This window comes from Colius striatus, chromosome 2 (assembly GCF_028858725.1).
Source record: "Colius striatus isolate bColStr4 chromosome 2, bColStr4.1.hap1, whole genome shotgun sequence".
Classification (NCBI taxonomy): domain Eukaryota; kingdom Metazoa; phylum Chordata; class Aves; order Coliiformes; family Coliidae; genus Colius; species Colius striatus.
Genome location: NC_084760.1, coordinates 102,418,971 through 102,444,393, shown reverse-complemented (window position 1 = coordinate 102,444,393; position 25,423 = coordinate 102,418,971). Strand labels below are relative to the sequence as shown.

Genomic DNA, 25,423 nt, shown 5'->3' with positions numbered 1-25,423 from the left:
CCTAGGCAGCTGGCTCTAGCTTGAGCAAGGGGTATTGGAGCAGATGACCTCTAAAGGTCCCTTCCAACCTCAACCAGTCTGTGAATCTCTAATTGTGGAAGGAGTAATTATTCATCCCATTTTGAAAGTCTTGTTCCATTTCCATTAATTTCTTCAATTGAAGCTGCATGTGAGAGATGACTCATAGGTTTCACTATAGAGAAAGAGTAATAAAAAACCCAGAAATCTCAAGTTTGCAGTTGAAAGAGTATTTTTAAAAAATTACTGCTGAGTTTCTGAAAGTGAGGGAAATTTCCCATCCAGCTACAAAAACAATGGTATCTGTTACATGTGTTTAGTCCCTGAGATTCTTTATAAATGGTTATCATAGAATCATAGAATGGTAGGGGTTGGAAGGGACCTTTATAGCTCATCTAGTCCAACCCCCCTGCAGAAGCAGGGTCACCTAGATCAGGTTGCACAGGAACGTGTCCAGGTGGGTCTTGAAGACCTCCAAGGAAGGAGACTCCACAACCCCTCTGGGCGGCCTGTGCCAGGGCTCCCTCACCCTCACAGTGAAATAGTTTTTTCTTATGTTTAAATGGAACTTTTTGTGTTCCAGCTTCATCCCATTACCCCTTGTCCTGTTGCTAGATATCTTAATTTACTCTTATGTTAGCAGTTGCACTTGATGATCTTCAAGGTTTTTTCCAACTGTAACAATTGTGTGATCCTGTGAACACACGAGGCACATACAAAGGAATTTGAGGAGGGATTTTTTTAAAAAACTTTTTAATGACCATCAGTGTGACAGCCTCTAAGTACTCAAGTGCTGTAATTGATACATGGTTTATGCAGGGGAGAAAAAATTCTGCAAGTTAATCTAAACTAATGAAATCTGGAGAATGTGGAAAGGGAGTTTGATAGCTGCTTACAAAGACTGAGCATCATCATTTTTCTTTTCTAGGTGATACAGTGTATATTAGTTATTCCAGTGGGCAGGAATGCAGGAAAAACAAGAAAGTAAGGACAATTATAGAACTGAAATGTGCAAAAACAGCTGGCATGCCCGTGCTGCAGAGGTGAGTAACAAATTAATATAGCACTGATCTTCATGGTTTATTCCTTTGTACCTCTCTAAGTAAACTGTAAGTCTTGGGACAGTGACTGTCCATTCTGTCGAACAGTCTCTAAAATTGTCCTTGGCCTGTACTGGTAAGACATGAATCTTCCGGGGTTTTTGCACCTGTTCACTTCCATACACAACTATATTCTTATCTTAAAATTTCTGGGCAAAAATTTAAGCATTATACTTCCAAGTTATATCTTACAGGCTGCGATGTTGTTTTCCATGTCAGTTGTAGTACAATCACTTTGTAACTTTGCTCAAAATCTGTTTAGTAGAGAATACTTAATGTAGATAAGGGAGCTAATAAAACATGGCTAGTTACTGCCTCAGTACAGATTCTTTAACTAGAAACTGTCCAAATTGAGATAGATATATGTATCTATGTATGATCATAAATATTAAGTAAGCTTGACTTTTTGCTCAGTCTTGTTTTGGTTAATAATATATTCTTTGTAGAATTGTGAAACTGAGCAAGATGCTCAGTATAAGCCAAAGAACCATGTGGCAAAATCCAATTAGTTTTTACTCCTTGTCCTAGTTAAATAATGGACAGCACCTTAAACCTGCCAAGAGCAACCTGACAAGTTTGTTAACTAGAATATTTTGATAAAACCTTCTGATACGCTGTGTGACTTCTGAACTTTTAAAGTAGGAGATTCAAGTGCAGCCAAGGTCTCTTTAGATCTTGGAACTGGAGAAAAGTGCAGTGCAACTCTTCAAGTAGTTCTTTTTGAGTGCTCCTTGATGATTTTAGCTTACTCTTGGCATAAGTCTCCTTCCTTGGAGGTCTTCAAGACCCACCTGGACGTGTTCCTATGTGACCTTATCTAGGTGACCCTGCTTCTGCAGGGAGGTTAGACTAGATGATCTCTAAAGGTCCCTTCCAACTCCTACCATTCTACGATTCTATGATGCTTAGGCAGGACATTACCACATGTCAGTTAGAAGCTGTGTCTTTCCTTTCTCAAGATACTAAGAGCTTGTTACTGTTTCCTGGAATCATGACTTATCTGTTATTTGGTAGGATTGATGAAGAAAATTGTGCTTACTACATCACTTGGGACACACGTGCCGCTTGTGCTGTCAAGCAGCAGGAGGTGGAGGTCGTGAATGGAACAGTTATTAATCCTGCAACTGGGAAAAACTTCTCTTTGGGGGATGTTTATTACAAGTAAGTAAAAAGAAATCCCTAACAACAAAACCCCACCAACAATGAAAATCCACAATACCTTAGTTCTGCAGAACTGTACTGCAAGAAAAGAGAGCTTGGTGTGAATGTTCCTCTTAGCTGTCAAGTAGAAATAGCAATGAAGTCACTTTGTACTGATGACTGACTTAAGGTCTAATTAATAGTGCAGCTCACAGCTGGGCTTATAGCTTTGAGCATGTCCAGGTGTACTGAAGACTAGTCTAAAGCCTGTACGTACTTGATGTTAGTTGTGGGTTATTACTCATTCCATTGTACCTAGGCACCAGTTCATTGCCAGGGAACTTGTTTTTTTTTCACTTGGAGTACTTCTTGGCTTTTTACATAGCAACTTTTTTCCTACTTAGGTGATCTGTATGGAAGTAGGAACCCTTAGAAGTGGGGAAGGACAGCTTTGGAGAAATCGTAGAATAGTCCCAACATGACTGAACTCAGGAGATGAAAGGCAAGACCAGCAGTTAGACTGACTGTACTACACCTTGCACATAACTCTGGTTGAGAACCTTGTATAAACTGCTATAATGAACATCAATAGTTAGTGTTGTGGAAGGAAATCTGTCCGTACTAGTGTTAGGGGGAAAATAAACTCTGCTTGCAGGGTACAGACCCCTAGTGTACAGACTTGGAGTAAGTGAGCAGTAGGTTGTGAATAAACCTGCTATGCAGATGTGGTGGTAGCATTACAAGCATAGAGAAAAAAACAAAACTAAACCAGACTTGGTTGAAGGAGGAGAGGAAGTCAGGACAAAAATAGAGCTTGATGTAACGTGAGATTAGAGAGCTAGATTAGAGCTAGAACAAAGAGCTATGGATCTTAGAGCGTTCTCACTCTGACCAGCAGCGTGAAAGGATACAGTTGTAAATAATACTTAGGTAACACTTGTATTAGAACTATTTGCCCTTTGGGAGAAGGCAGTTAAGTTCCGCTGTTTTTCATGGCTACAGGGCACACAATGTGGTTCTTCTGATCAGTAGGCTAGCTAGGTCACTGTATGAGCTGCTGAATCATGCTTTTGTCTCCAGTTTCTCTTAATTCTTTGGAGGTATTTACCTGTTCATATGTCTACTGATGGCAATACAACAAGAAAAGCTGACTTTTTGTGCTTTTTTTTTTAGAAAGATTGTATTTATGCTAAATATAATCCTCATATGTAATGTTCAGGAAGGAACATCAGTCCTGCATTTTTTTGGTTGCTAGACCTGTCACTCCAACTTGCTCTGGAATCAATCAGAGGTAGTAGCTACCACTGTCAGGCTTGTTGTAGGAATAACCTAAGTCTTGAGTTTAGATTTAAAGATAAGCCTGCCCTTTGTTTCCTCAGGTTGCACATGGCTTCTGGTGACATAAGGACAAATGGTGATAAATATACATATGAAATTCAACTTTCTGGTATTAGAAACTCAAGTTTCCCGGAATGCTCTGGAGCAAACATCTGCCAGGTTAAAACTAATGAACGTCGCTTTCGGAGAATTGGCTCTGCCAGAAAAGCTAAATATTATGTTGATGGTAAGTACTTGCTCACTAGCCAGACTTGCTTGATACTCTGAATTGCTTCATCAGAAAATGGCTCTTGTTTCACAGTGTCTGTGCTAGTCTGTTTCTCTAAAGGTAGCTAGAGTTTGTCTAGCAGAATTTAGGTTGTTCTTTTTAATTACAGTATAAACTCAGTTGCAAATGGGGGCTTAACAGATTCTGGGCATGCCACTTTCGGAAAGATTTTCGTAGAGACAATATAAGATAAAAGACTTGGTCTGCTGTTTCACTCTGTGCTTGTGCTACATAAGAATAATCTCCATCTAGCCACTTTTTCTTGTGAAGAGCTTAGCTCCCTGTTCCATAGCAGTTGATGGGATCAACCACGTAAAAGTAAGCTCAACTGCAGATACTGCCAAGTTGTAAGCTGTGACTGTAGAACAGTACATAACTTTCCAGGATCTAGAGTTAATGGCATGTTCTCAAGGAAGTATTAAACTATGTAAAGTTTTCTTCTCGTTGTAGATGATGACTTGGATGTCATATTTTCATCAGACTCCAGATGTGGTAAAGATAAATCAAAATTTGTGTCTTCAACCATCTTCTTCCACTGTAATCCACATGTGAAGGAAGGCATTCCTGAATTCCTTCATGAGACAGCAGATTGCCAGTACTTATTTACCTGGTACACAGATGCTGTGTGTCCGTTAATGTAAGTAGTTCACCATCTTCTGAAAGCAGCTCTCCTCAACACTCCTCAGCGGAAGGGCTTTTTGAATTTGTTCATCACAGTGACTATGCGAAAAGGAAAAGCTAAAAAAGCAGTAGACTCCATCTACCCCGATGGAGTTGATGTTCATGTTTGGCACATGACCACCAAATAAAAACTTGCCAAGTTGATCTGGACCTAAAGCTGCTCGTTTGCACAGAAAGGGAGAGGCATGGTGAAATTAATATTGTTGTTCTCACTAAGTAAAACCTACTGTAGGTAACAGAACATGATGTCTCCTGTTAGTGAGAGGAGTACCCAGTATTGGGTAACCTTTTTTTGTTGTCGTTGCCTTAACAGTCTGGAAAACTTGAAAGCCATGGCAAAGGCTGGCCTTCCCATCTCTCTGCCTACTTCTTTAAGATGGAGTGAAATTCATTACAGGTCATAGAGGAAAAAATGTGATATTTCTGCAGTTAATTACAATCAGCTTGTCTACAGATCCAGAAAAACCCAGTGAGGTGGCTGTGTTACAAGTTGAGTGATTGCGTGTAGGTACCAGCATTCTTGATGTGTAGGCAGCCTTGCAGTAAAGAATGGAGTCACTGCTTCTAGGACTGTTCAGTTTCTGGCTGCTAGCTTGAAAACACAGGGAAACTGTTTATTCTGGTTTAAACAGGCATTTAGTGACTGAGATCTGTGTAGGTGCCATCGTCATCTGGAAGCTAAATACTTGCTCTAGCTTTTGCAGGTTGCTCAGGTGCAGATTTGTTTCTAAAATAGCAGTTTCGTGTGAATAGCTGCTGCTGTGCAAGCTCTGCAGTGCCTAATAATGCAATTCAGTCTTGACTGTAATCATTTTTATGCACTGTTGGAAAGCATGTTGGGATGTAGAGACAATACATACATTTTTCAGTGGAGTTTTTTGGGTTTTTTTTTACTTACCGTGATATCCTCTAAACTCATTTTTTTTACAGCTGTCGGGTAGGACTGACAGGATGATGTGCTGTGTTTAATTTCTTAGAATCTGGTGCATCTAGTCCAGTTTGATGCAACCAGTCAATAGGTCATGCTCATCCCTTTCTCCCTGATTTGTTATTAGATCAACCAGCGATCCAGAAAACAATGAGCACCAGAGTGATCAGGAGACTCAAGTATCTAAAGGCCTTTCAAGGAGAAGTGAGGCTGTTGGTGCTGTGCTGAGTGTCCTCCTTGTTGTTCTCACTGCATGCCTAATAATCTTGCTCTTCTACAAAAAAGAGAGGAGGTAAGAAATGATTGTGAGGCTTTAGATATTTCCTGTGTAGAACTTGATTTATTCAGTTAAAGGGAAGTAGTGAACTTCAGAGGTTTAAGTTCTGGTTTTCAGTTGGCAGCACTGTCTAACTGCTGGTTTCTATTCACAAAATTCCTCATTACTGTCTGAAGGTCAGAGAACACAACTGAATTGGGCTAGTCTGTTGTGGACAACTGCTAATTAAGGACGACAAACCAATGTGGCAATAGTATTTACTATCTCTCTCCTTTTTTGATGTCAAGCTGGAACCAGACAACAGCTTCAAGGAACAAGTGCAAGTTCTGCTGTTTCTCTGCTTTCCAGACTAGTTTGGTTTTTTACCTTGTAGACCTAAAGGTCAGAGGTGTTTTAGAACAGTTACTGTGAAGCTGTGGGAAAGGGGAAGATCTACATTTTTTTTGTGAAATGCTTTATGTTGATAAAAATCTGATGAGCAAAAGTGAGGGCTAATGAGGGGAATACAGTCTCCCTAACGCAATATTCTTCCCTTCTTTAGGGAAATCGTCATAAACAAGATAACAAACTGCTGCAGAAGGACATCTGGTGTTTCCTACAAATATACAAAGGTAATACAGTGGCAAAATCGAAGATTTTGTTTCTTTTCAAGCTTTCTTAATTCGAAGCTTTTATTAATATGTAATCTCACTCTTGCAGATAAACAGTGAAGAGGAATCTAATGAAAATGAAACAGAGTGGCTCATGGAAGAAATTGCAGCACCGAATCATAAAACAACAAAAGGAGGGCAGGAGAATGGTCACGTAACTACCAAGTCTGTTACATCTGAAGCATTTACCTCTCTTCGTGTGGATGATCTGGACAGTGAGGATGAAGTGTTAACCATTCCAGATGTAAAGATTCAGACAGGAAGAGGACTAGAGAAGAGCAAGCACCCACAAAAGAAGCCACCCAGTCTTGGAAGCGATGACAAAGCTTATTTGCTGAATGGGGGAAATGAAAGGAAAGCAAAAGCCAAGCCAAGCCAGCAGAAGGCACAGAACTCTAGAAATACAGTATCATTTCATGATGATAGTGACGAGGACTTGTTGAATGTTTAATAACCCCTCTTGTGCCTAATAAGATATATATAGAGAGATTATATATAATGGGACAACATTTCCAACCAAATATGAGGACTTCAGCCTGAAAAGATTTTTCTGAATTTTGCCTTTAACAAGAAACCATTGAAAAGGGAAGAAGAGAGAGATTTCATGGTGGTTTACAATGATCTGTTCCGTAACAACTGGATTTCTAACATCCAGTTGGCTCAGTTATACTGACTCTCTCTAGCCAGGACACCTTTTTGGTTTTTTAAAGCCTCAGTGTAGATATTACTTGCTTGCTTAAAAAGGAGAAAAACCTCAAAGGAAAGGATTAAGGCTCAATGAAGCCCCTGGCTCCTGAGACTCAAGTTATCTGACTACTAGCATTTTAACTCCTGTATTTATTGATCCTCACTACTCAGGTTTGTGTAATAGCAACACGTTCTTCCTGCCGGCAGGGTATTATTCTATGGGTTCACCTATTGTAAGAAAAGGAAAAATTATAACTTTTGTGTGTTTGGGTGATTTGATGTAAATTTTGGAACTGGTCTAATTTATCCTGTAAATTTGAGTATCCATTCTAATTTAAACAGATCATTGATTCAAAGGTATTGACTGAAAGGTACGGCTCGGTATCGCTTTAGCCTGAAATGGTTACTGTTCTTTGCATGAATATTGTTTTTTTTGGTACTGGTCATATGACTGACTTCATCAGTATTTGCCTAAGCAGCTGATAAGCACCCAAAGATATATTTTTTTTTTTTTCTCTAGATTATGTCAGGACCAGGCTGTCTGCACAGAGAACCAGAATTTCCAAGGACATAGAAGCAGAATTGTTTTCTGATAGCTTGTGTTCTGGCTCTTATGCTAGTCCTGGCTGTGGTCATTGATTTGAAATGTTGCTGGCAATGAATGAAAGTGAAATTTTCTCTAGCAGTCTTGCTCTCCTCCAGGTGTTTCCTAAGTTAAATTATGGGCAATGATAGGGTTTCAAAGCATTGTTACTAGTTACCTTTTTTTGAAACATCTCATTGTTCCTTTTGGCTGGCTTACTTGGTTTCAACAATGGTTTCTTTTTATAAAAAACTCCATTTTGAATCAAAATAGTGTAATATAAAGTATTCAGCAGTTTCAATAAAAGATATGAAGTGGGTATTCCAAATCCCACATCTCAAGTCTGGAATCTTTCTTACGCTAGTCTGTAATGCTCATCAGGCTGGTGATGACCTTTTCTGCTGTGATAGCGAATATCTTAATCCCATCACTCAAAATGAGAACTGATGCTGGATGACAGATCAGAATATATAGGTAAGTGCCCCAGTGGTGTATTCTCTCTTTTATCAGACTTGGGTTTTCTTTCTCTTGTACTGTTACCAGCAGAGCTGTAAATCAGATCAACTAAAACTGCATCTTGTCATACTTAAAACAAAAGCAGCATTTTTTCTACTTGGACTGATGTGAAGGAATGAGAGGCTTGGCAGTGTTGTGGTTTTTGGGTTTTTTTTTTTAATACTGTCATTGTGACAGTTCTCAATGGATGTTGAAGACTGGTTTTGCCCTCCCCCAGGTCTTCAAGGCTGGCATCTTGGAGCTGTTTAAGCCTACTGCGTGAAATGACTTCCCGTGTATTAGGGCCTAAGACTATGTGATCTCTTTGTTGTGACTGTGCTTAAGAAGGCTTAGGTAGAGCAGAGGCACTCTGCCTAAGCACCTAAGGGATGCTTATCTGAGCAATATTGGTGATATGTTTGTAATATGCAGCTGACAGTGGTGAGTGGCTTCAATGCCTAGTCTTGGAACTATTGCCCACATTTTGTCTGGGCATTTGTAGGTAAGCTAATTGAGTCTTATTGAGTGCTGGATGTATGACTCACTTCACCGGACTGTTTTTCCGGTAGAGTGTCTTGCTTAGACAGAAAGTCTTAGGAGGACAGTGCGGACTGGATGAGTATGTACAAGTGACTGGGCCAGGAGGAGAAACCCTGTCAGTGGACAGCCCAACTCCCTGGGAAGTGAGCCCTTGAGACCACATGGCACATGCCACCCAGCCCCTGTGGACTGTAGAGAGGGTGGTATGAAATCAGTGCAAAAGGCTCTGGCTCTTAAAGTGAAGTGGAACTTATGCATGCCATTACTAACTGGCTAAACAAAGCTACTAGAAAAGAAGCGTGATGGTTTTTTGGATGTGTTTTTTAATATACAGATGAATGGCTTGAAGCTTCTCCCACTTCCCATGTAGGCTTTGGTTTCATTTTCTTTGGCCTTGGATGACTGCACACGGCCTCCTGCTGAGGAAGGCTGTGGGGGCACCTGTGAGCATGGCTACTGCTGTGGACTTCTATGTCCTCATCCCCCTTCTCAGCTCCACATGGAAGCTCCTGCAGCCACAGAGTATAAAGTCTGGTGTGGGGTGGTGCTGGGCTAGGTTTGGGGTAATGCATCTGCCAGTGGCTGCAGAGAGGAGTTCTTGCTTTGCTTCAGCCATTCCTGCCTGAGAGGAAGGGGCATGTCTATATAGTGCAGGGAATGATATTAGAGAGTGCTGGTACACAAAGTAGCTTTCCCAGGTGGTTAAGCCACTGTTGTTCTGATGGCAAAGAAGCAGCAAGACCAAATGAACTGATTCTATCCCCAGGCCAGAATGGCCTTCTAAACTTGCTTGTTTTCTGGAGTGGATTGAGCAGAAGTCTCTCTTAATTTTTTTGCCTGGATGCCTAAAACTGCACAAGTCACTTTTAAGACCATTTTTCACTTTTGTTCCATCTTTAAAATACTGCCTTCACTTACGCTTTTTCTAATGGAAGCAACAGTTGTCAGCAGAAGGTCTTGGAGTAGCAAATCTGTCTATAGACAGCACAGAGTATCATTGGAGCCTGATATAACTGGATTTTTTGTGAGTGCTCTGCCATGAATTCTACTTGAGGTCTTACAGGTCTTCTATGGTAAGAAATAGCTGTTTTGGCTTTAGGTATATTATGGCTTCCAAAAGCTATTCCCAGTGCCTAATTCCTTAGCAAATGCTTTTTATCTCCTATATTACTGAAAAAATATGGTCAGGTGATAATTGTGTTCTCTGATGTAGAAATGGAGGAGTGGGGAGAGTAAGTGTGGCTACGTGGCCAATACTGGAGTTTGCAGAAACGCTACTCCTTTGCTGTTACATGGCTCGATGTAGAGACACTTCTGTTCCACAGTCTACTTACCGATTCTTTATAGAACCCGATTGGTCACCTTTGTTGACATGTGGTGCCTGGCATCTTCTACACTAAACTTTTCATTTGCTTGCATGTTGGTGGAATTTTCTATCTGTACTTGCTCCGTAAAGTGCTTCTCCTTTGGGAAGCTGGTTGGACTGATTAAAAAAAGCCCTGAAGTCCTGTGAGTGTGTACGGAATGTATGGAAAAGGAACATACATGCTCTGATTAAGGATTAAATGCAAGTTCTCCCTGGGTGGATTAAGGTCTGAATTGAAATGAAACCTAAAAAAATTCTTGCAACATGTAGTTTAATAATTTATGGAGTTAGTCTTGACTTTTGGTCAAATGTGTTCGTTACTTAAATAGCTTCGCTGCCAACTAAATATCAGTGCTGCAGAGAAGACCTACATGAAGGTTTTTGAGGTGGTTTTGATGCAAAAATGCCAACCCTAGATGACATTTTGGAGAGTGTTGGAGAATTTGACAGGTTTCAGAAGCAAACTTTCTTTGTCTTGTGTTTGCTTTCTGCTGCTTTCACCCCAGTGTATGTGGGTGTCGTCTTCTTCGGGTTTACCCCCGAGCATCGCTGCTTCAGCCCTGGGGTGGCTGAGCTGAGCCAGCGGTGTGGCTGGAGCCTGGAGGAGCAGCTGAATCACACTGTTCCCGAGTGGGGTGGCCATGAGGCCAGTTTCAGCAGCCGCTGCAGGAGGTACGAGGTGGACTGGAACGTGACGGGCGTCAGCTGCACCGATCCCCTCGGCAGCCTCGTGGGTAACCGGAGCTCTGTGCTGCTCGGGCCCTGCCAGGATGGCTGGCTCTACGACTTCCCAGGCACCTCTCTTGTGACTGAGGTAAAAATGAACATCTCCCTTCCCTTGCCCCTCAGTTGCAGTCAAGCTGAGAGGTGTAGGAGAGGGCTGGTATAGCAAAGGCAGCGTTAAAATTGCGGCCTGTTTACCTGGATGAGGGGGATCCTCTTGCTGCGAACTTGCCTCAGGGAGCTTTGCAAGTTGTCTTCCTTCTGTCCTTGCTGTGAAGTGTTGCCTTGGCTGCTCTGGAGTTTTATATCCCCAGCTGGGGGGGCAAAGCATATTTCAGCAAATAAATCCCTCAGTAGATAAAGTTTAGTGCTGAAAGAAACTCCCGTCCCATGAGAGGTCCGATTGGTGGAGGTGTGTAAACAGCGCTGCTGGGGGAGCAGCGGCTCAAAGGGCTGCAAACAAAACTGGCTGATCCCTCAGCAAGTGTATTACACAGACCTCCCAATCTTCCTGGGAGCTGTGCCCAGATGTGAAGATATTAGGTTTTTTTTTTTTAATGAAGTCTCTTAAAATTCATGGGGGAAAAGGTGATCACCTCCTACAATGAAACAGCTGAACTCAGGAATAAATCACATAAAATATGACTGTTTTTCTCAAAATGCATGTGAATAAACTGAAAATGGTATTTAAGTTACTTGGGGTACTTCAGGGTTTTTGTCAATCAGTATCAGGGATGACAAATGTGATTTTGTCGTAAAGTTCTACCTTGCTTCAAGAGGTGGTGAAAGTCGGGATTCTGTCACCAACGTGTCTAGCATGTACAACAGCAGCAGGTAAATTCTATTTTCTAGCAACTTCAACATTAATAGCTTTGTAAGAGGTTGGAGCTAGGTTTTGGGTGATGTACTATAAGTGTACTTTCAGCAAAGTATGGACTGTGTGATATAGAACTGAGATACCTTGAATGGGGTGGGGTGTGATACAGGACTTCTACAAAGCAGTGGCACAGCAGGCATGTCTTGCTGCAAAAGGCTTGTGCAGATGCTGTGGTCCAAATGGCACCCCCCTCCCAGTGATCTCTTGAGATTGTGTGAAGCTGACAGCTTGCAGTTTCTGTGGATTTGTGTAATCGACACTCTCACGTTAGTTTTCTGAAGGGTATCTAAGGCCAGGCACGCAAGCTGTTTCTTTCACAGGATAACCAGAAATGTCATGTGCATGTCTGTGTGTTTTGGCAATGTGTTTTGTTTCTGGATTTGACTGTTCCCGTGAAGGCTCTCAACTCTTACGTTGTCCTTTGCTCTGGCAGATAAGCAAAGGAAGGGATAGTTCAGAGTAAAACACGTTACTTTGCTTGAAGGGAAAAATTACACATGAAATAATATCTTTGCAGTAAACACCACAGAGCATCAGGAGGAATCTCTGGCTTTATGTTGATGAAAGATGCACAGCTACCTGTAGGGTAGCAAGGGATTCTCAGTCATGTTAGGAGAGATTTTTTTGAATAGCTTATTCTGTAGTAGCTTTTATGTATATCTACTCAAGAAGAGCTAAGGCCAGATTGCAAATGTATGTGTCCATTCGTGTGCTAAGAAATACCTGGTCTCCAGACATGTTAGGCTGTAGGACAATTTAGTTGAGCAAAAGGCCAGAGCAGAGAGAAAATGCTGTGGGCCTCAGGTACAGAAATCTCCTCCCACCCTCCTTTTAGGGAATTGCTGCTCCATGGGATCTGGGATGAGGCAGGTTTCTGCAACCATGTAGGGTACACTTAGCAAAGGCATCATATTTGGTTCTGAGGGGATTGTAGGGACTACTGGAGCATATGAAGGGATGAGGCAACCAGAACTGGTTAGAGTTGTCCACTAACAGCCCTAAAAAAAGGTTGTTTGAAAAACTCGGGGTGATCATCAGGTCCATGCTGATTTGGTCAACAGGGCCTGACACAAGGTAGTGTGCTGATCATGCCAGGTATTAAGTCAGTTATGTTATTTCCAGTAACACAGAATAGGATATGAATGGGAAAGACCAGAAAACTCTCAAGGGCTTTGAACATGATTCTAGTGTGGGACATATAATTAAGTTAGTAGGTTTTCTGAGTGCTGAGAGAACAGGCATTGACCCATAAACAAGCCAAAATCTTTAACTGAAGCATAGGAGACTTGTGAATGTAAGCAAGCTCCTCATTTTACTCTTCTGATTCTAACTGTGGTTGCTCTTTTAGTTTAACCTGGTGTGTGAGGACTCTTGGAAGCTGGACATCTTTCAGTCTGCTGTGAACGCTGGGTTTTTTATTGGCTCCATAAACATTGGCTACATAGCAGACAGGTATGTGTGTGCTGGTGATAAAACCCTCTGACCTCTCTGATCAGTGTTCAGCAGTTGAGCTTAGGTAAAAGCATAGAAAAGTTGTGCAACTGCTATCATCTCTGTTCTTCTCAAGGTTGGCTACCTGGATGTTCAGTCACAGCATTACCAGGGAGTACTCAGTCTCTTAGGTCTTACCTGGTGATGTGCACAAATCTCTTTGGCTCTGGGTCCTACAGAGTCTACAAAAGCTATTTTAGGACCATACACCCAAAACTCCCTACTGTGCGACAGCAGAGCCTGGAGGTGTAACAAAAGCCAGGAAATGCTGTTTTGGAGCTTGGAAACATCTTTCTTCCTCGGGACAAACTTTGAAATCTTATCCACAGAGATTGCCAGGTAGACACAGCAGGAGTGTCGGTTTGGAAACCCCCATATCCTGGCATCACAGAATCTTATCTTTAACACCTCTGTTCAGAGATAGCCACTCTTGCCCAGGCAGCCAGTATAACCTTTCCCTCTTGTTGCCTTCCTACCTAGACACTGTTAGTACACAGACTGTGAGCTGATCCAGATGCGAAATGCAGCCCACTTAGAGCAAGGCCCCTCCAGACAAGATTTTTGGGGTTAGGTTGGGGTATGTAATACCCGTGTTCATTTTTCATGTCATTATAAACCCCAAATCACTAAACTGCCTGTTCTGAAATTTAGAGATGTCACAGCCCAAATATGTGCAAATATTGGGACTATTGCTGCTCTTTAACTTGGGATGTTTTTCTTACTTTGAGAAGCCTGAAAGTTGTTGAGGAATTGCAGAGCAATTGGCACTGTAATTTCTTAGGGAGCTGAAAAGCAGTTGAGTAATGGGCTAAGAATAAAAATCAATATTCATCTATCCTTTGTATAGCAAAGTTGGATTTTGTTTTCCAAAGATGCATAAAGCTCTTTCTACTCAAACACTTGTGTTTTCATGACCAGTGTTTTGCTTTATTCCTATTCTCTTCCAATGCAGATTTGGCCGAAAATTTTGCCTCTTGATTACAATTCTTGCAAACATTATCTGTGGAATCCTTCTGGTCTTCGTGCCCACATACCTGTGGATAGTCATCTTCCGCTTCTTGCAAGGGCTTGTCAGCAAGGGCTGCTGGACCGCAGGCTACATCCTGGGTGAGTTCAGACCTTTGCCCAGGACTCAGACTAGATGCAGAAGATGAGGGGGAAAAAAACCTTCCAAGAAACCAAACAAAACAATGAACTGCTTTTAAAAAGGCCTCCAATAGCAACACTATTTCTTCTCCCTAATGGGCTGTTATGTCAACATAAGCTTTCTCCTATGGTGCAACAGATCAGGGCCCTTAGGCATGGTCTGAGGAAGGTGATGGTCCCAGGGCAGACTGCAGCTACTCTAGCCCAGTCTCTGAGAGTGTGATGACAGAGGAGGCCATTAAAGAAGCAGGCATAGGGTAAGGGAAATTAGAGGTATTTTTATGACACAAAGAGTATTAAAAGGCAAACAGATGCTTTACAGCCTAAAAACAAATGAAGAACAGCATGTACCTGTTGAGAAAAAGACAAGCTGTTTGGTATCTGTGCGCTTGTCTGAGTGCAGGCCAACCCAGGGGGCTGAAAAGCAATGCAAGGAGACAGGCTGTAGAATCATATAATTGGTTGGTTGGAAAAGACCTTGAAGATCTTTGAGTCCAACTGCTGAACCTAGCACTGCCAAGCCCATTGCTAAACCATATCCCTCAGCATCTCATCTACATGACTTTTAAAGATCTCCAGGGATGGGGTCTCCACCACCTGCCTGGTGCTTCTCCCAGCACCTCACACTGATCATGGCTGGCAGTGAATCACAGCTGTGTGGCAGCAGGGCTGGGGCCAGCTCAGCTTTTGGGTACATGGTATACCTGCCTGGGACTTTTCTTGTGTGGATTTCAGGCTGTTACTGAAACAGCCCAATGCCAAGGAATCACCAAAGCAACAATTTAAATACATTAAATGCTGCCCAATAGGGCTTTATCTGAAATAGATCATGTCAGGTTGCTCTACAGAGTAGCTCTGAGTGATCCAGTTCACTGTGATGGTGATAAAGTTGTCCATGTCAACACTCTGAAATGTGAAGTCTTCTAGTGGAGACATCTTGCTAATGCAGTTATCCAGATGTCTGATATAAATAAAAATGTCTAGCCCACAGTTTGGGCCATCATCTGCCAAGACGTGATTGCTGTTTCCTGTGCATATTGTAGATGCTCCTTTGGCTCTTAAATATTTTCCTGGCACAAATTAAATCTTTCTTCACCTCTTCTGGGGAACTTGATGCCATTTTAGAGCATAAAGTTGCTATCAAGACAATGACTTGCCCTGTCCTGATATTTTTCCTCCGTTACACGTTGTTACTTCTGGAACTTCCTTGAAACTCTATCATGAGTTAAAAGTCACATAGAATCACCCCCAAAGCCCCTTTAAACTTTTATCTTCTCCCTAACAGCAGCCAATACTGAAGGCCTAGGGAAGGGTAGGATGACAGAGCAACCTTCTTGTCATACTCTCCTGTGACATTTCTCTACTCTTCAGCTGCTTTTAGCTCAGTCCTGCTGAGCCTGAGGACATGTCTTTATTTCTGTGCATTATTTAACTGAGTAGTATTAGCTAATCCAAGGCTCCTAAACACAACACCTCTGAATAGCTGCTTTCTTTTCTTTTTCTAATTGGTTTTCTTTTTTGAAATCACAAAATCAGAATTGTGAGCATATTTGTGCCAGCCTGGTGGAATAGCTACTTTTATCTTGGTATTAACAAGACTTACAATGTAGGTCTCTTCTTGCGACATGCAGTTGCAAAGTGCAGATGAGTCGTGAAGCCATGGTGACCAGGAAGCTTTATGCCATCTCATGGCACAAGTGTTTCTTACATACTTAGAGTGAGACACAGGCTGAAAGGCTGCTCTTAGAGAATAAAATATGATGGTTTGTTATAGGGTTGGAGACATGTTGGGTTGGACTTAAGGAGGTTGATGTTAGGCTTTACTGTGAGTCATCTGTACACTTTGAGGAATGTTTGATTTCCTCAAGAGTTTTCTGTGACAGAGGACAGTACTGGATGCCTTAGGTCAGTGTGAGAGCAGGAGCAGCGTTTTCTCCTTTGCTGAGAGTTTGGGTGACAATGAGCATTTGTCTGCAAAGCACCAGGGTATGTTTCTTTGGAGCCTTTATGCCAGGAAGCCCAGGATTACCAAGAAGGTTTCTTCAGGGTGCTGTTCCAGAATTCACTGCAGAGCAAGTTACTTTTGTGCTGAGCAGTCGTGGCTGAGCTGTCATTCACTCATCCCTCTTTCTGATTACAGTGACAGAAGTTGTGGGCCCAAAGTACCGGAGAACAGTGGGCATCCTCTACCAGACAGCCTTCTCCGTTGGTCTCCTGGTCTTTGATGCCATTGCTTATGCCATTCCTTACTGGCGGTGGCTGCAGCTCACTGTCACCCTGCCGAGCTGCTTCTTCCTACTCTACTACTGGTAAACGGGCTTTCATTGTACCTCTGCCCTGCCCACAAACCAAACCCCAGCTTCATCCGCTTCTCAAGGCTTGATACTGAGCAAGATTTGACACTACTTTTCGGTTGTGCGCACCTTAGTGCAAAGAGGAGGTACACAGCAAAAAGGAGAGGGAAATAAGAAGCTGGCTTTTGTTCAAAAGAAAGACGATGTTGAGAAATCAAGTGGTTTAGGATCATAAATTATCTTTGTGAAGTATTTTGTTAAGGAAAAGCAATGCCTTGACATAATCTAGTGGATCCTAAACTGGAAAGGTTGCTGAGAGATCACTGAATGCTAACAGAACTCCAACAGGTTGTTTACATATTCTTTTAATGAAAAAAGTTGCATCTTTTTGCGGTCCAACCAAAAGAAGGCACGTGGATTCATCTTTATTTTTGATTGATATTTTTCAGTTTGAGTGCTTTGGATTTGGGAAATTGTCTGGATGGGTCAAGAAGTTAGGAATAGTAGGAAGAGATTCGTTGTCTTCCTTTTTCCATATTTGCAAATTGGTAAGCCAATTCTAGCTTGTTTACTTCTTCTTAACTTGTGGTGGCACAACTAGAAAATAGCTCCCTGGGAAGACAGTTTATGGTGAAAAGGACTGAATGAAATAACACTAATCTCACTCAAACCCCTTCCCTGATTTATCTCTAAACTCACCTCTGACTAAAGCTGCTACCACAACTACTTCTCCTCCCATTTCAGTATTGTTACTTTCTCTGATGGGGCAGGAGATGGTGGTGGAAGTGGATGGGAGTATGACACAAAAAAGCCCCAAACAAAAATCCCACCTGCCTCTTTTCAACCTAAGTGCTCTCTCCGTAGTCTGCATACGTGAGAGCACTATATGGACTTCATGTGTTGGCATATAATAGGATTCACTTGCATTGTAGGTGCCTTCCAGAATCTCCTAGGTGGCTGATATCTCAAGGGAAAAATGACAAAGCTATGAAAATTGTCAGAAATATGGCTAAAATAAATCGGAAAAAGACGCCTTCCCACTTTGAGGTAAGCTCAGGGTTTGCTTATGTGTATAAGTAAACATCATGCTAGTCCCCTCCATCGGTTCTTCCCAGTAGAAACTTACTGTATTTTATAGCTTGCACTATCTCTCCCACAGGATATTACATTTGAAGAGGAAGATGGTGGGAAGCAGAGTCCTTCAATCACTGACCTTGTCAAGACACCACAGATGAGAAAAAACACGTTAATTTTGATGTATAACTGGTAAGGAGATAATATTGAAGAACTGTTTTAGAAGCTCTGGTTTTGAAGGCTCCAGTGGGACACAGACCCGTGTTCTCTGATTAACAAAGCTGCGATGTTGTTCTCTGCCTAGGTTCACAAGCTCTGTCCTCTACCAGGGGCTCATCATGCACATGGGAGTAGCTTCTGAGAACATGTACCTGGATTTCCTCTATTCTGCGCTTGTGGAATTCCCAGCTGCCGCCTTCATCATCATCAGCATCGACCGCATCGGGCGGCGCTACCCCTGGGCTGCAGCAAACTTGGTGGCTGGGGCTGCCTGCCTTGTCACAGCCCTCATACCAGACGGTGAGTCACCTGCAGGAGGGCCCACCAGAGAACCATTTCAGTTGAAAAACACCTTTAAGATCGAGTCCAACCGCTAACCTAACACCGTTGAGCCCACCACTAAACCATATCCCTTGGCACCTCATGCGTGCATGTTTTGAATATCTCTAGGGATGGTGACTCTACCACCTCCCAGGGCAGTCCGTCCCAATGCTTAATAACCCTCTTGGTGAAAGAAAAATCTTCCTAATGTTCAAACTAAACCTCCCCTGGTGCAACTCGAATGCATTTTCTCTTATCCTATCATTCGTTATTGGAGAGATCTACCTCCACCTTACCACAACTTTGTTACACCTCCCTAAGCTGGCATTGGACCCTGTTGCAGTTCCACATCCCAGCATTGTTTGGCCTTGTAATACCTTCTCACCTCTGCCCCTGGGGGACAGCACCTAGCTTTTTCCCTTTCCCTAAGGTCCAGCCCCAAAGATGTTGCAAACCCGTGCCTCTGCCATTGGATGCCGTCTCTCTGACTTTTAGTGATGCTCCTTGTGTTGCGGAAGTGAAATGAGGTCAATTTTGTAGGACTGCTAGCAATAAATTTCAAAGCACCTGGGTCTCCACTGCTGCTTTGGGAGGGTCTCCATGCCATAGCTCACGTGGTGATGACTGTTTCTCCTTCCCTCATTCACACAGGAGAAACAAGACCCATTAAAAACATCGAGTGACATAGAATCGGAGATCCCCCTAAAAAGACACTGGTGTATTGACTGACACCTGCTAAATGTCTGAATGCATTTCTCTGCAGATATCCATTGGTTAAAAGTGGTCACTGCTTGCATTGGGAGAATGGGAATCACAATGGCTTTTGAAATGGTTTGCTTTGTAAACACTGAACTGTATCCAACATACATCAGGTAGGTGCATCCTCCTCCTTATTGGCATTTGGCTTGGAAACAAATAGTTGAGGCTGGTGTGTATATTACATTTTATGCTATATTATCCTCAAATACTTGAGCTATGTGAGTACTATTGAGTATAAAGTAGATGGAGTAAAAAATTTTGAAAAGGTGTAGCTTAATAAAGAAAACAATTGTATTTTAAGGCAGATGAAAACTCATGACAAAGGGAAATGTGACTTTTTTCCCCCCCTTCGTATTAGTTAATTATGAAACAGCAATCGATTAATAATTATGTAATACATAACATTCTATCTATGCTATATTTTTAATCTAGAATAATATATTATCAAATAATTATTTTCTAATGATATATAACTAGAAAAATATTAAGTCATTAATTAATTCCCTTAATCAATAAGAAATAAAGGAAAATGCGGAGACAATCAGGGTTGATGAGAGATCTGAGGTGTCATGTGGTGCTTGGATTTGTCCTGCACAAGGGTCAGAGTTGTGATCTGTCACCTTCCATTGGCAGTACTCTGACACTAACGTGATCTCTTTGCTGTTGAATCAGGAATCTTGGAGTGATGGTCTGCTCTTCCTTGTGTGATGTTGGTGGAATGATCGTCCCATTCATTGTCTACAGACTGGTGGAAGTCTGGCCTGATCTGCCACTGATAGTCTTCAGTAAGTGCCACCTTACCTCCTTACTGGCCATTCCTGAGGTGAAGCAGTGGGGCCTGAGTTTCAGAGGGAGGGAAAAGCCACTGGAGCAGTTGTTCCAAGTTCAACAGAAGCTCTTACCTGTCTATACAAGCCATAACCTTCAATGTGTAACAACCTGAAGCTTGTTTATGCATTTATGTCTCCTTTGCCCTTATGATTGTTCCTTGCATTTTAAAGGAAGTTAGTGATAAATACAGGTTCAATGTCTCCTAGATGGCTAGGAGACAAGAAACATTTTGATGGGATTAATATTTGATGTATTCAAATCTGATGAGTTACTGCTCTTCTGTGAAGTATATTGTCTAGGAGCCAAAACCTAGAACTTCGCCCAATTGCCCATTTAATGGAGTACAAGTGTGGCTATTACACTTGTGCAGACTAGTGACCTGAATTCTTAGGTTCTGCAAAGCTTTCCTGAATCTTTAGATCAGCACACTTACATTTATAGAAAAAAATGTCAGGAATGGCAGTTTGCAGGTTTTAACAGATAGGATGATTAGTAGATTTGAAATACTGTCCTCACTTCATCTGCAGTAGAGTTAATTTTCTTCCTAGCAGCTGGTACGGGGTTGTGGTTGGGATTTGTGCTGACAACAGTGTTGATAACACAGGGATGTTTTGGTTATGGCTGAGCAGTGCTGCACAGCATCAAGGCCTTTGATGCTTCTCACCCTGCCCTGCCAGTGAGTGGGCTGGCTTGAACAAGAAGCTGGGAGGGAGCATGGCCAGGACAGCTGACCCAAACTAGCCCAAGGGCTATTTCATCCCACAGAATGTCACACCCAGGATATAAATTGGTGAGAGCTGACGGGGAGGGGTGGATCGCTGCTTGGGCATCGGTCAGCAGGTGGTGAGCAACTGCACTGGGCATCACTTGGGTTTTGTGTATCTCTGTTGTCATCATTATTAATAATAATGTTTATTAATTGAGTTATTACATTGTTCTTATCTCAACCTATGAGTTTTATTTTCTGTTCCAGTTCTCCTCCCTATCCTACAGTGGTTGGAGGGTGTGGAGGATGGAGGAATGAGTGAGCAGCTGTGTGGTCTTTAGTTACTGTCTGGGGTTAAACTACCACAGACATAGACACCAAAGAACAAAGTGGATAAATTTTTCCACTGATAATTTCTTTTATCCCGTTGTATATAATATATACAATATATATATATAAAATATATTATATATAATTATATATTATATATAATATATAATCCCTTGTATATGTATTTTCTTATGTGGATAGCAGAAAAGTTCAATGTGTTTCCTGGCATACTGTCGCACTAGAAAGGATTCTTTCCTCTATAGAGGAAGAATTACCTACCCAGTCTAAGATGCCCTAGTTCAGAGCACGAGTCACAGCTGAACTTTGCTGTCTCCACATGGCAACCACATCCTCCAGAATCGGCATGACAGTTTTACATTTACCCTTGATACACACCCTGTGTGAAGAAAAAAGTAAAAGAATCCCTTGTGTCAGGGAGTAGAACGTGGTGTATATGCTGGAGGTTGATGTATGCCAACATATATGTACATCTATTCAATTTGAAGCGGTTCTTGGCTTGATTGCGGGTGGATTGGTGTTGCTTCTACCTGAAACTAAAGGAAGAGTTTTGCCTGAGACTGTTGAAGATGTTGAAAACTTTCACAGGTGAGTCAGGATGATGAGTTCTTCACAGCTTTAACTCAAAATTGTGCAAAATCATTGTCAAAAGCTCTTTGGGGAAGCCCAGGGAAGTTGCTAATTAATTCTGAGACTCTAGCTGGAGAGTTTTTGTACTCTCTTTACCATTTGTCTGCCTAGATATCTGTAAACAGGCCATGTAGTCCTTTACTAGCCTGTGAATAACAACTGCACCAGTCTCTGTGTAACACTGTTATAAATGTTATTTGTGCTTCAAAATAACTAACAGTGGAACAGAAAAAGGATAATCTTGGTAGCAGCTACTTCTATGATGAGTGAAGCACCAGTATCTACTAAGGAGCCAGAGCAAACCTAGAGGATTAGATGCTCATTTTCACTGGGATAGAGGAAGAGCAAATGAAGAACTTGAAGTTATGTGCTCAATGAACAACTTCATTCCTGATTTGCTGCTCATATCTTAATATTCTTACAGGAAAAGTGTTCCAAAGACCAAAACCATCTATCTCCATGTTCAGACGTCAGAAGTAGGACGTGACTGAAGAAGGCATAACTGCTTAAGAAGTCTGCTTTAGGGCATGGAAAGGCAAATTGGAATAAATAGTCTCTCAAAAGTCTTGCCTCTTCTTTTTTTTTTCTTTTAATCTGCCTATCCTTTATGCCTATGTTTAGATTTTTCTGATGGGATTGTTCCTATTAATAGCTGCTTTCCTCTTTCTACAGGGTAAGATAGTTATGTTTTAAGGCTGGAAACTTTCATACCATCTCTATAGACCTCAATATGGGGACAGATCTTAACTTTGGTGGTGGTTGAGAGTCCATCCTATCAAAATCTTCTAAGCCTCCATAAAGCTTGAATTTGTTTTTATGAAGAAGCAGCATAATTTAACAGATTTACCTCTGTTGTGTAACTGAGGTGACCACAAACCCTGTAAAATCTAGTTACAACTTGCAACAGCTTTGCACACTTTTTTGCTAGCTTTATAGTGTGTCCATATGGTTATACAGTAGCCCTCATTGTGGATTTTTTTGGCCGTAGGCATATGGCAACTCCAGAGCAAGTGCGTGAATGGGACAGACTCATAGTCTTCCTTGGTCAGTTTTCAATGTGTAACCAAGTTTTGTTATTAGATGTCAACTTCATAGTGGATAATCTATACCTTTTTTTTTTTGTACAAAACTCTTTATTTTCCTAGGCCACTGTAGCATTATAAATGTGTGCAAGCACAGACATGCAGAATTTTGTTAAAGAATACATTGAGAGTCCAGTCAGGGGAAAAGCTGCCAGATGAGGGACTGAGAGCCCACCAGTCCTGCAGTGCTGACAGCTTAGAATGGGACTGGAGCCAGGACAGGGCTGTATCTCTGCTTGGAGGGAGCAGCCCTGTAGGGGCACTGCTTTGGAGACACCTGGGCTCAGGCCTCAGGATCTGCAGGGCTCTGACCAGGGATTTGGCCAGATGTCTTGTGCTTCAGAGAGCATTAGGGACAACACTGGGTCTGCCGGGAAATATCCAGCACCTCTCACATATTTCCTAGTCCATCCCATTGTGCAACTGTAACAGACTCATGGTTGCAGAGGAAAGTGGGCACAACGGTTCTGCACCTCTGCTTTGCTATTCATGTGGTTGGGCCCTAGTACTGCTTGGAAACACTAGTTCTCAATAAGGATGCTGTGAGCAGGGCACATGATACTGCTTCCCTTTAACGATCGTTTGCAGGGAGAGACCTCCCAGCTGAGCAAAGTGTTGCTTGCTGGACTCTTGTAGGCAGGGTGAAATTCCCCCAGGATTGCTTCCCAGGGCAGTAGTATAGTGACCTTGCCCTTCCTTCCAACTTGCTTGAGCCCAGGTTAATGTTCAGTGCTGCCGTGAGGGCCTCAAAGGCAGTGAAGTATGTTAGCTAGCAAAGCAGGCCAATGATGAGATCTCTTTGAGAAGAGCAGGGATAGAGTGAGAATGACATGACTTTGAACCAGGCAGTTGCAAAACTAGTATTTACTTCAGGGTCGGAGGGGAACAAGCTTGTTCTGATATGGTCAAGTGGGCCAGTGGGGAGGTAATTATGGGTCTTCAGAGCTGATGTCGTGCTGTGGTTGCAGAAGGATCTCTACTCTGCAACACATCTATCACAACAACTCTCTTTATTACAATTCATTGATTCAAAACTTGTTAAAAATGCTGCAGAAATAAAATAGAGGAGGTCGCAAGAAGTCAAGCAAGGTAAATACGGGGATGAATAAAAGAGTAACTAGAGAAGCTGACTTTTGAGATCCTTACCTATGCCACTGGCATTTCTTTCCCTAAGCACTGTTACTGCCACAACAGGAGCTACGGAAGTGGCAGGCTCTGGTACAACTCTGCTTGAGTGTCACCTACAAGCGCCTTCTGGTCATTTGCTTCTGAGGGCACCTTGATGAGAACAGGAGCAAATGCGCTTTATCCATTTCCTTACTCATGACCCTGTTATCATGGTTTTTTCCCAGCCATCAATGAAGCACCACGACAGTCTCTTACTCTGTCCCCCCATTCACCCCCACCCTCGTTAGGATGGTGGAGGCCCCAGCAAGATGGGAGGAAAAAAGATAAGGAAGGATGTTGTGGATTGAGACAAGGGCAGGGAGGGCTCGCTGCCGATTACAGTTCTGGGCAAAGCAGACTCCAGTACTCGACTTAGAGGAGAGTAGGAAAGTTTATTCTACTACCTACAAGAAACAGAACAGAATAAACAGCAAAAACAGGGCAAGATGATGAGAAAAATAGAACCAGCATTCTCCCTCCCCCATCCCTTCTTTCTTCCCAGGCCCAATATCTCCTGCTATCTCTACCTCCTCCCCTTTCAATGACTCAAGGGGGCAGGGAATGGGGGATGTGGTCAGTCTCTTACAGATGAGCTCTGCCACTTCTCTCTGCTCAGATGAGGATGACTCTTTGCTTTCTTCTCCTCCTATGATATGGGATCCTTCCCATGGGATGGAGTCTCTTCTGGGTATAGTCCCTACCTCTAGTGTGGGGTCTTTTATGAAGTGAAAACAAATCTCTGCTTCACCAGTCCTCACTGCAGGATGCAGGGGAGTCTCTGCTCCAGTACACCTCCTCCACTCTTCCCTCACTGATCTGGGGGTCTGCATGGTTACTTCTCTCTCTCTTCCAACTCCTTGTACCACTACCAGCTGGAAAAGAAGGAAGAACAGCAAGCAGGAACAACCCTCCTCTTCTGCCTGCTGCTTCTTAAAAAGTGATAGTGGAGATGTCTAATTGCTCAGCCCTGGAAGGGTGTCTGCTTCAGAGCAGGGGAGAGTTTTGAGAAACTTCTCATAGGAGCCATCTTTACAGCCCCTTCCCCCTTACCAGAAATGGCTCCACACAAAATCATGACACCTGTCCCTTCATGTATTCCCTTCTGGAGTTGGAAAGTCAATGAAACATGTCAAAATTGGCCCAGCTGCACATGGTTGCTTTCAAAGCAGGGAGAGCTTTTTGTGTCCTGGATGTATGGTAGGAGAGGATCTCCTCCTGAGTATGGCAGAAGTGGTCCAAGATTTTATTGCCACCTTCCCCTTAATAGCAGCTGAAATGGCTCCTGGGCCTGCAGGAGCATAACCGGCTCAGTGGCAGGTCTGTCCCTGGAGCTGGGGCATGAGCACTTCAGAGCCTGACCATGGACTGGTGCAGGCACCCCAAGAAGCACCTGGACAGGGCTGTGTACAGGTTAATGAAAATGGGACTGACCTTTTAAGACCTTGTCCCTCACCCAACTACTAAACAACTGCACTGTCCTGTCAGCACAGCTGCTGTTTGGAAATTCCACTGCTAATTTTATCACATCAAATGTGGCCACAGGCTCTGTGGTGTATCAAAGACTCATTTAGGCTTCTTATTTGCAAGCTGTAATCTTAACATGGTAGTTTTGTCAAGGTGTTCTTGTGTGCATGTGTTCACGAATTCACAGAAAAACACATCCTATGGGCCAGTATAAAGCTTT

The 25,423-nt window shown here is 42.5% G+C and overlaps 2 protein-coding genes across 9 annotated transcripts in view; both read left to right on the top strand.

Moving 5' to 3' along the window:
* The window catches only part of IGF2R (insulin like growth factor 2 receptor), a 58,995-nt gene extending 50,984 nt beyond the window's left edge, over window positions 1–8,011 (top strand). Inside the window, exons 42-48 of the mRNA XM_061991626.1 lie at window positions 947–1,061; window positions 2,133–2,279; window positions 3,638–3,822; window positions 4,315–4,501; window positions 5,601–5,765; window positions 6,292–6,361; window positions 6,450–8,011. Coding sequence (XP_061847610.1) covers window positions 947–1,061; window positions 2,133–2,279; window positions 3,638–3,822; window positions 4,315–4,501; window positions 5,601–5,765; window positions 6,292–6,361; window positions 6,450–6,851 — 1,271 coding nt within the window. The 3' untranslated portion in view covers window positions 6,852–8,011. The remainder of the gene's footprint in view (window positions 1–946; window positions 1,062–2,132; window positions 2,280–3,637; window positions 3,823–4,314; window positions 4,502–5,600; window positions 5,766–6,291; window positions 6,362–6,449) is intronic.
* Window positions 8,012–8,059: 48 nt separating this feature from the next.
* Window positions 8,060–22,053, top strand: LOC104554217 (solute carrier family 22 member 2). Of its 8 annotated transcripts, XM_061991628.1 has the most exons (12): window positions 8,060–8,144; window positions 10,578–10,885; window positions 13,020–13,123; window positions 14,115–14,269; window positions 16,449–16,617; window positions 17,535–17,649; window positions 17,762–17,868; window positions 17,981–18,195; window positions 18,980–19,088; window positions 19,648–19,760; window positions 21,349–21,448; window positions 21,915–22,053. In XM_061991628.1, exons 1-12 carry the CDS (start codon window positions 8,117–8,119, stop codon window positions 21,979–21,981), a joined length of 1,590 nt encoding a protein of 529 aa, XP_061847612.1. In that variant the 5' UTR covers window positions 8,060–8,116; the 3' UTR covers window positions 21,982–22,053. The 8 variants fall into 8 exon arrangements, 6 of the variants coding, with proteins under 6 accessions (XP_061847612.1, XP_010195455.2, XP_061847611.1 ...); XR_009818330.1 differs by lacking the exons at window positions 8,060–8,144; window positions 21,915–22,053 and adding an exon at window positions 20,436–20,596 and having other exon boundaries at window positions 10,347–10,885; window positions 21,349–21,431; XR_009818329.1 differs by lacking the exons at window positions 8,060–8,144; window positions 21,915–22,053 and adding an exon at window positions 20,436–20,649 and having other exon boundaries at window positions 10,347–10,885; window positions 21,349–21,430.
* Window positions 22,054–25,423: the final 3,370 nt, after the last annotated feature.

Coding starts and splice junctions, on each gene's coding strand:
- LOC104554217 (XM_010197153.2), top strand. CDS start 10,475: ATGCCAACCCTAGATGACATTTTGGAGAGTGTTGGAGAATTTGACAGG. Junction 10,886..13,019: donor GCACCTCTCTTGTGACTGAG/GTAAAAATGAAC, acceptor TTGCTCTTTTAG/TTTAACCTGGTGTGTGAGGA. Junction 17,650..17,761: donor AGACGCCTTCCCACTTTGAG/GTAAGCTCAGGG, acceptor TCTCTCCCACAG/GATATTACATTTGAAGAGGA.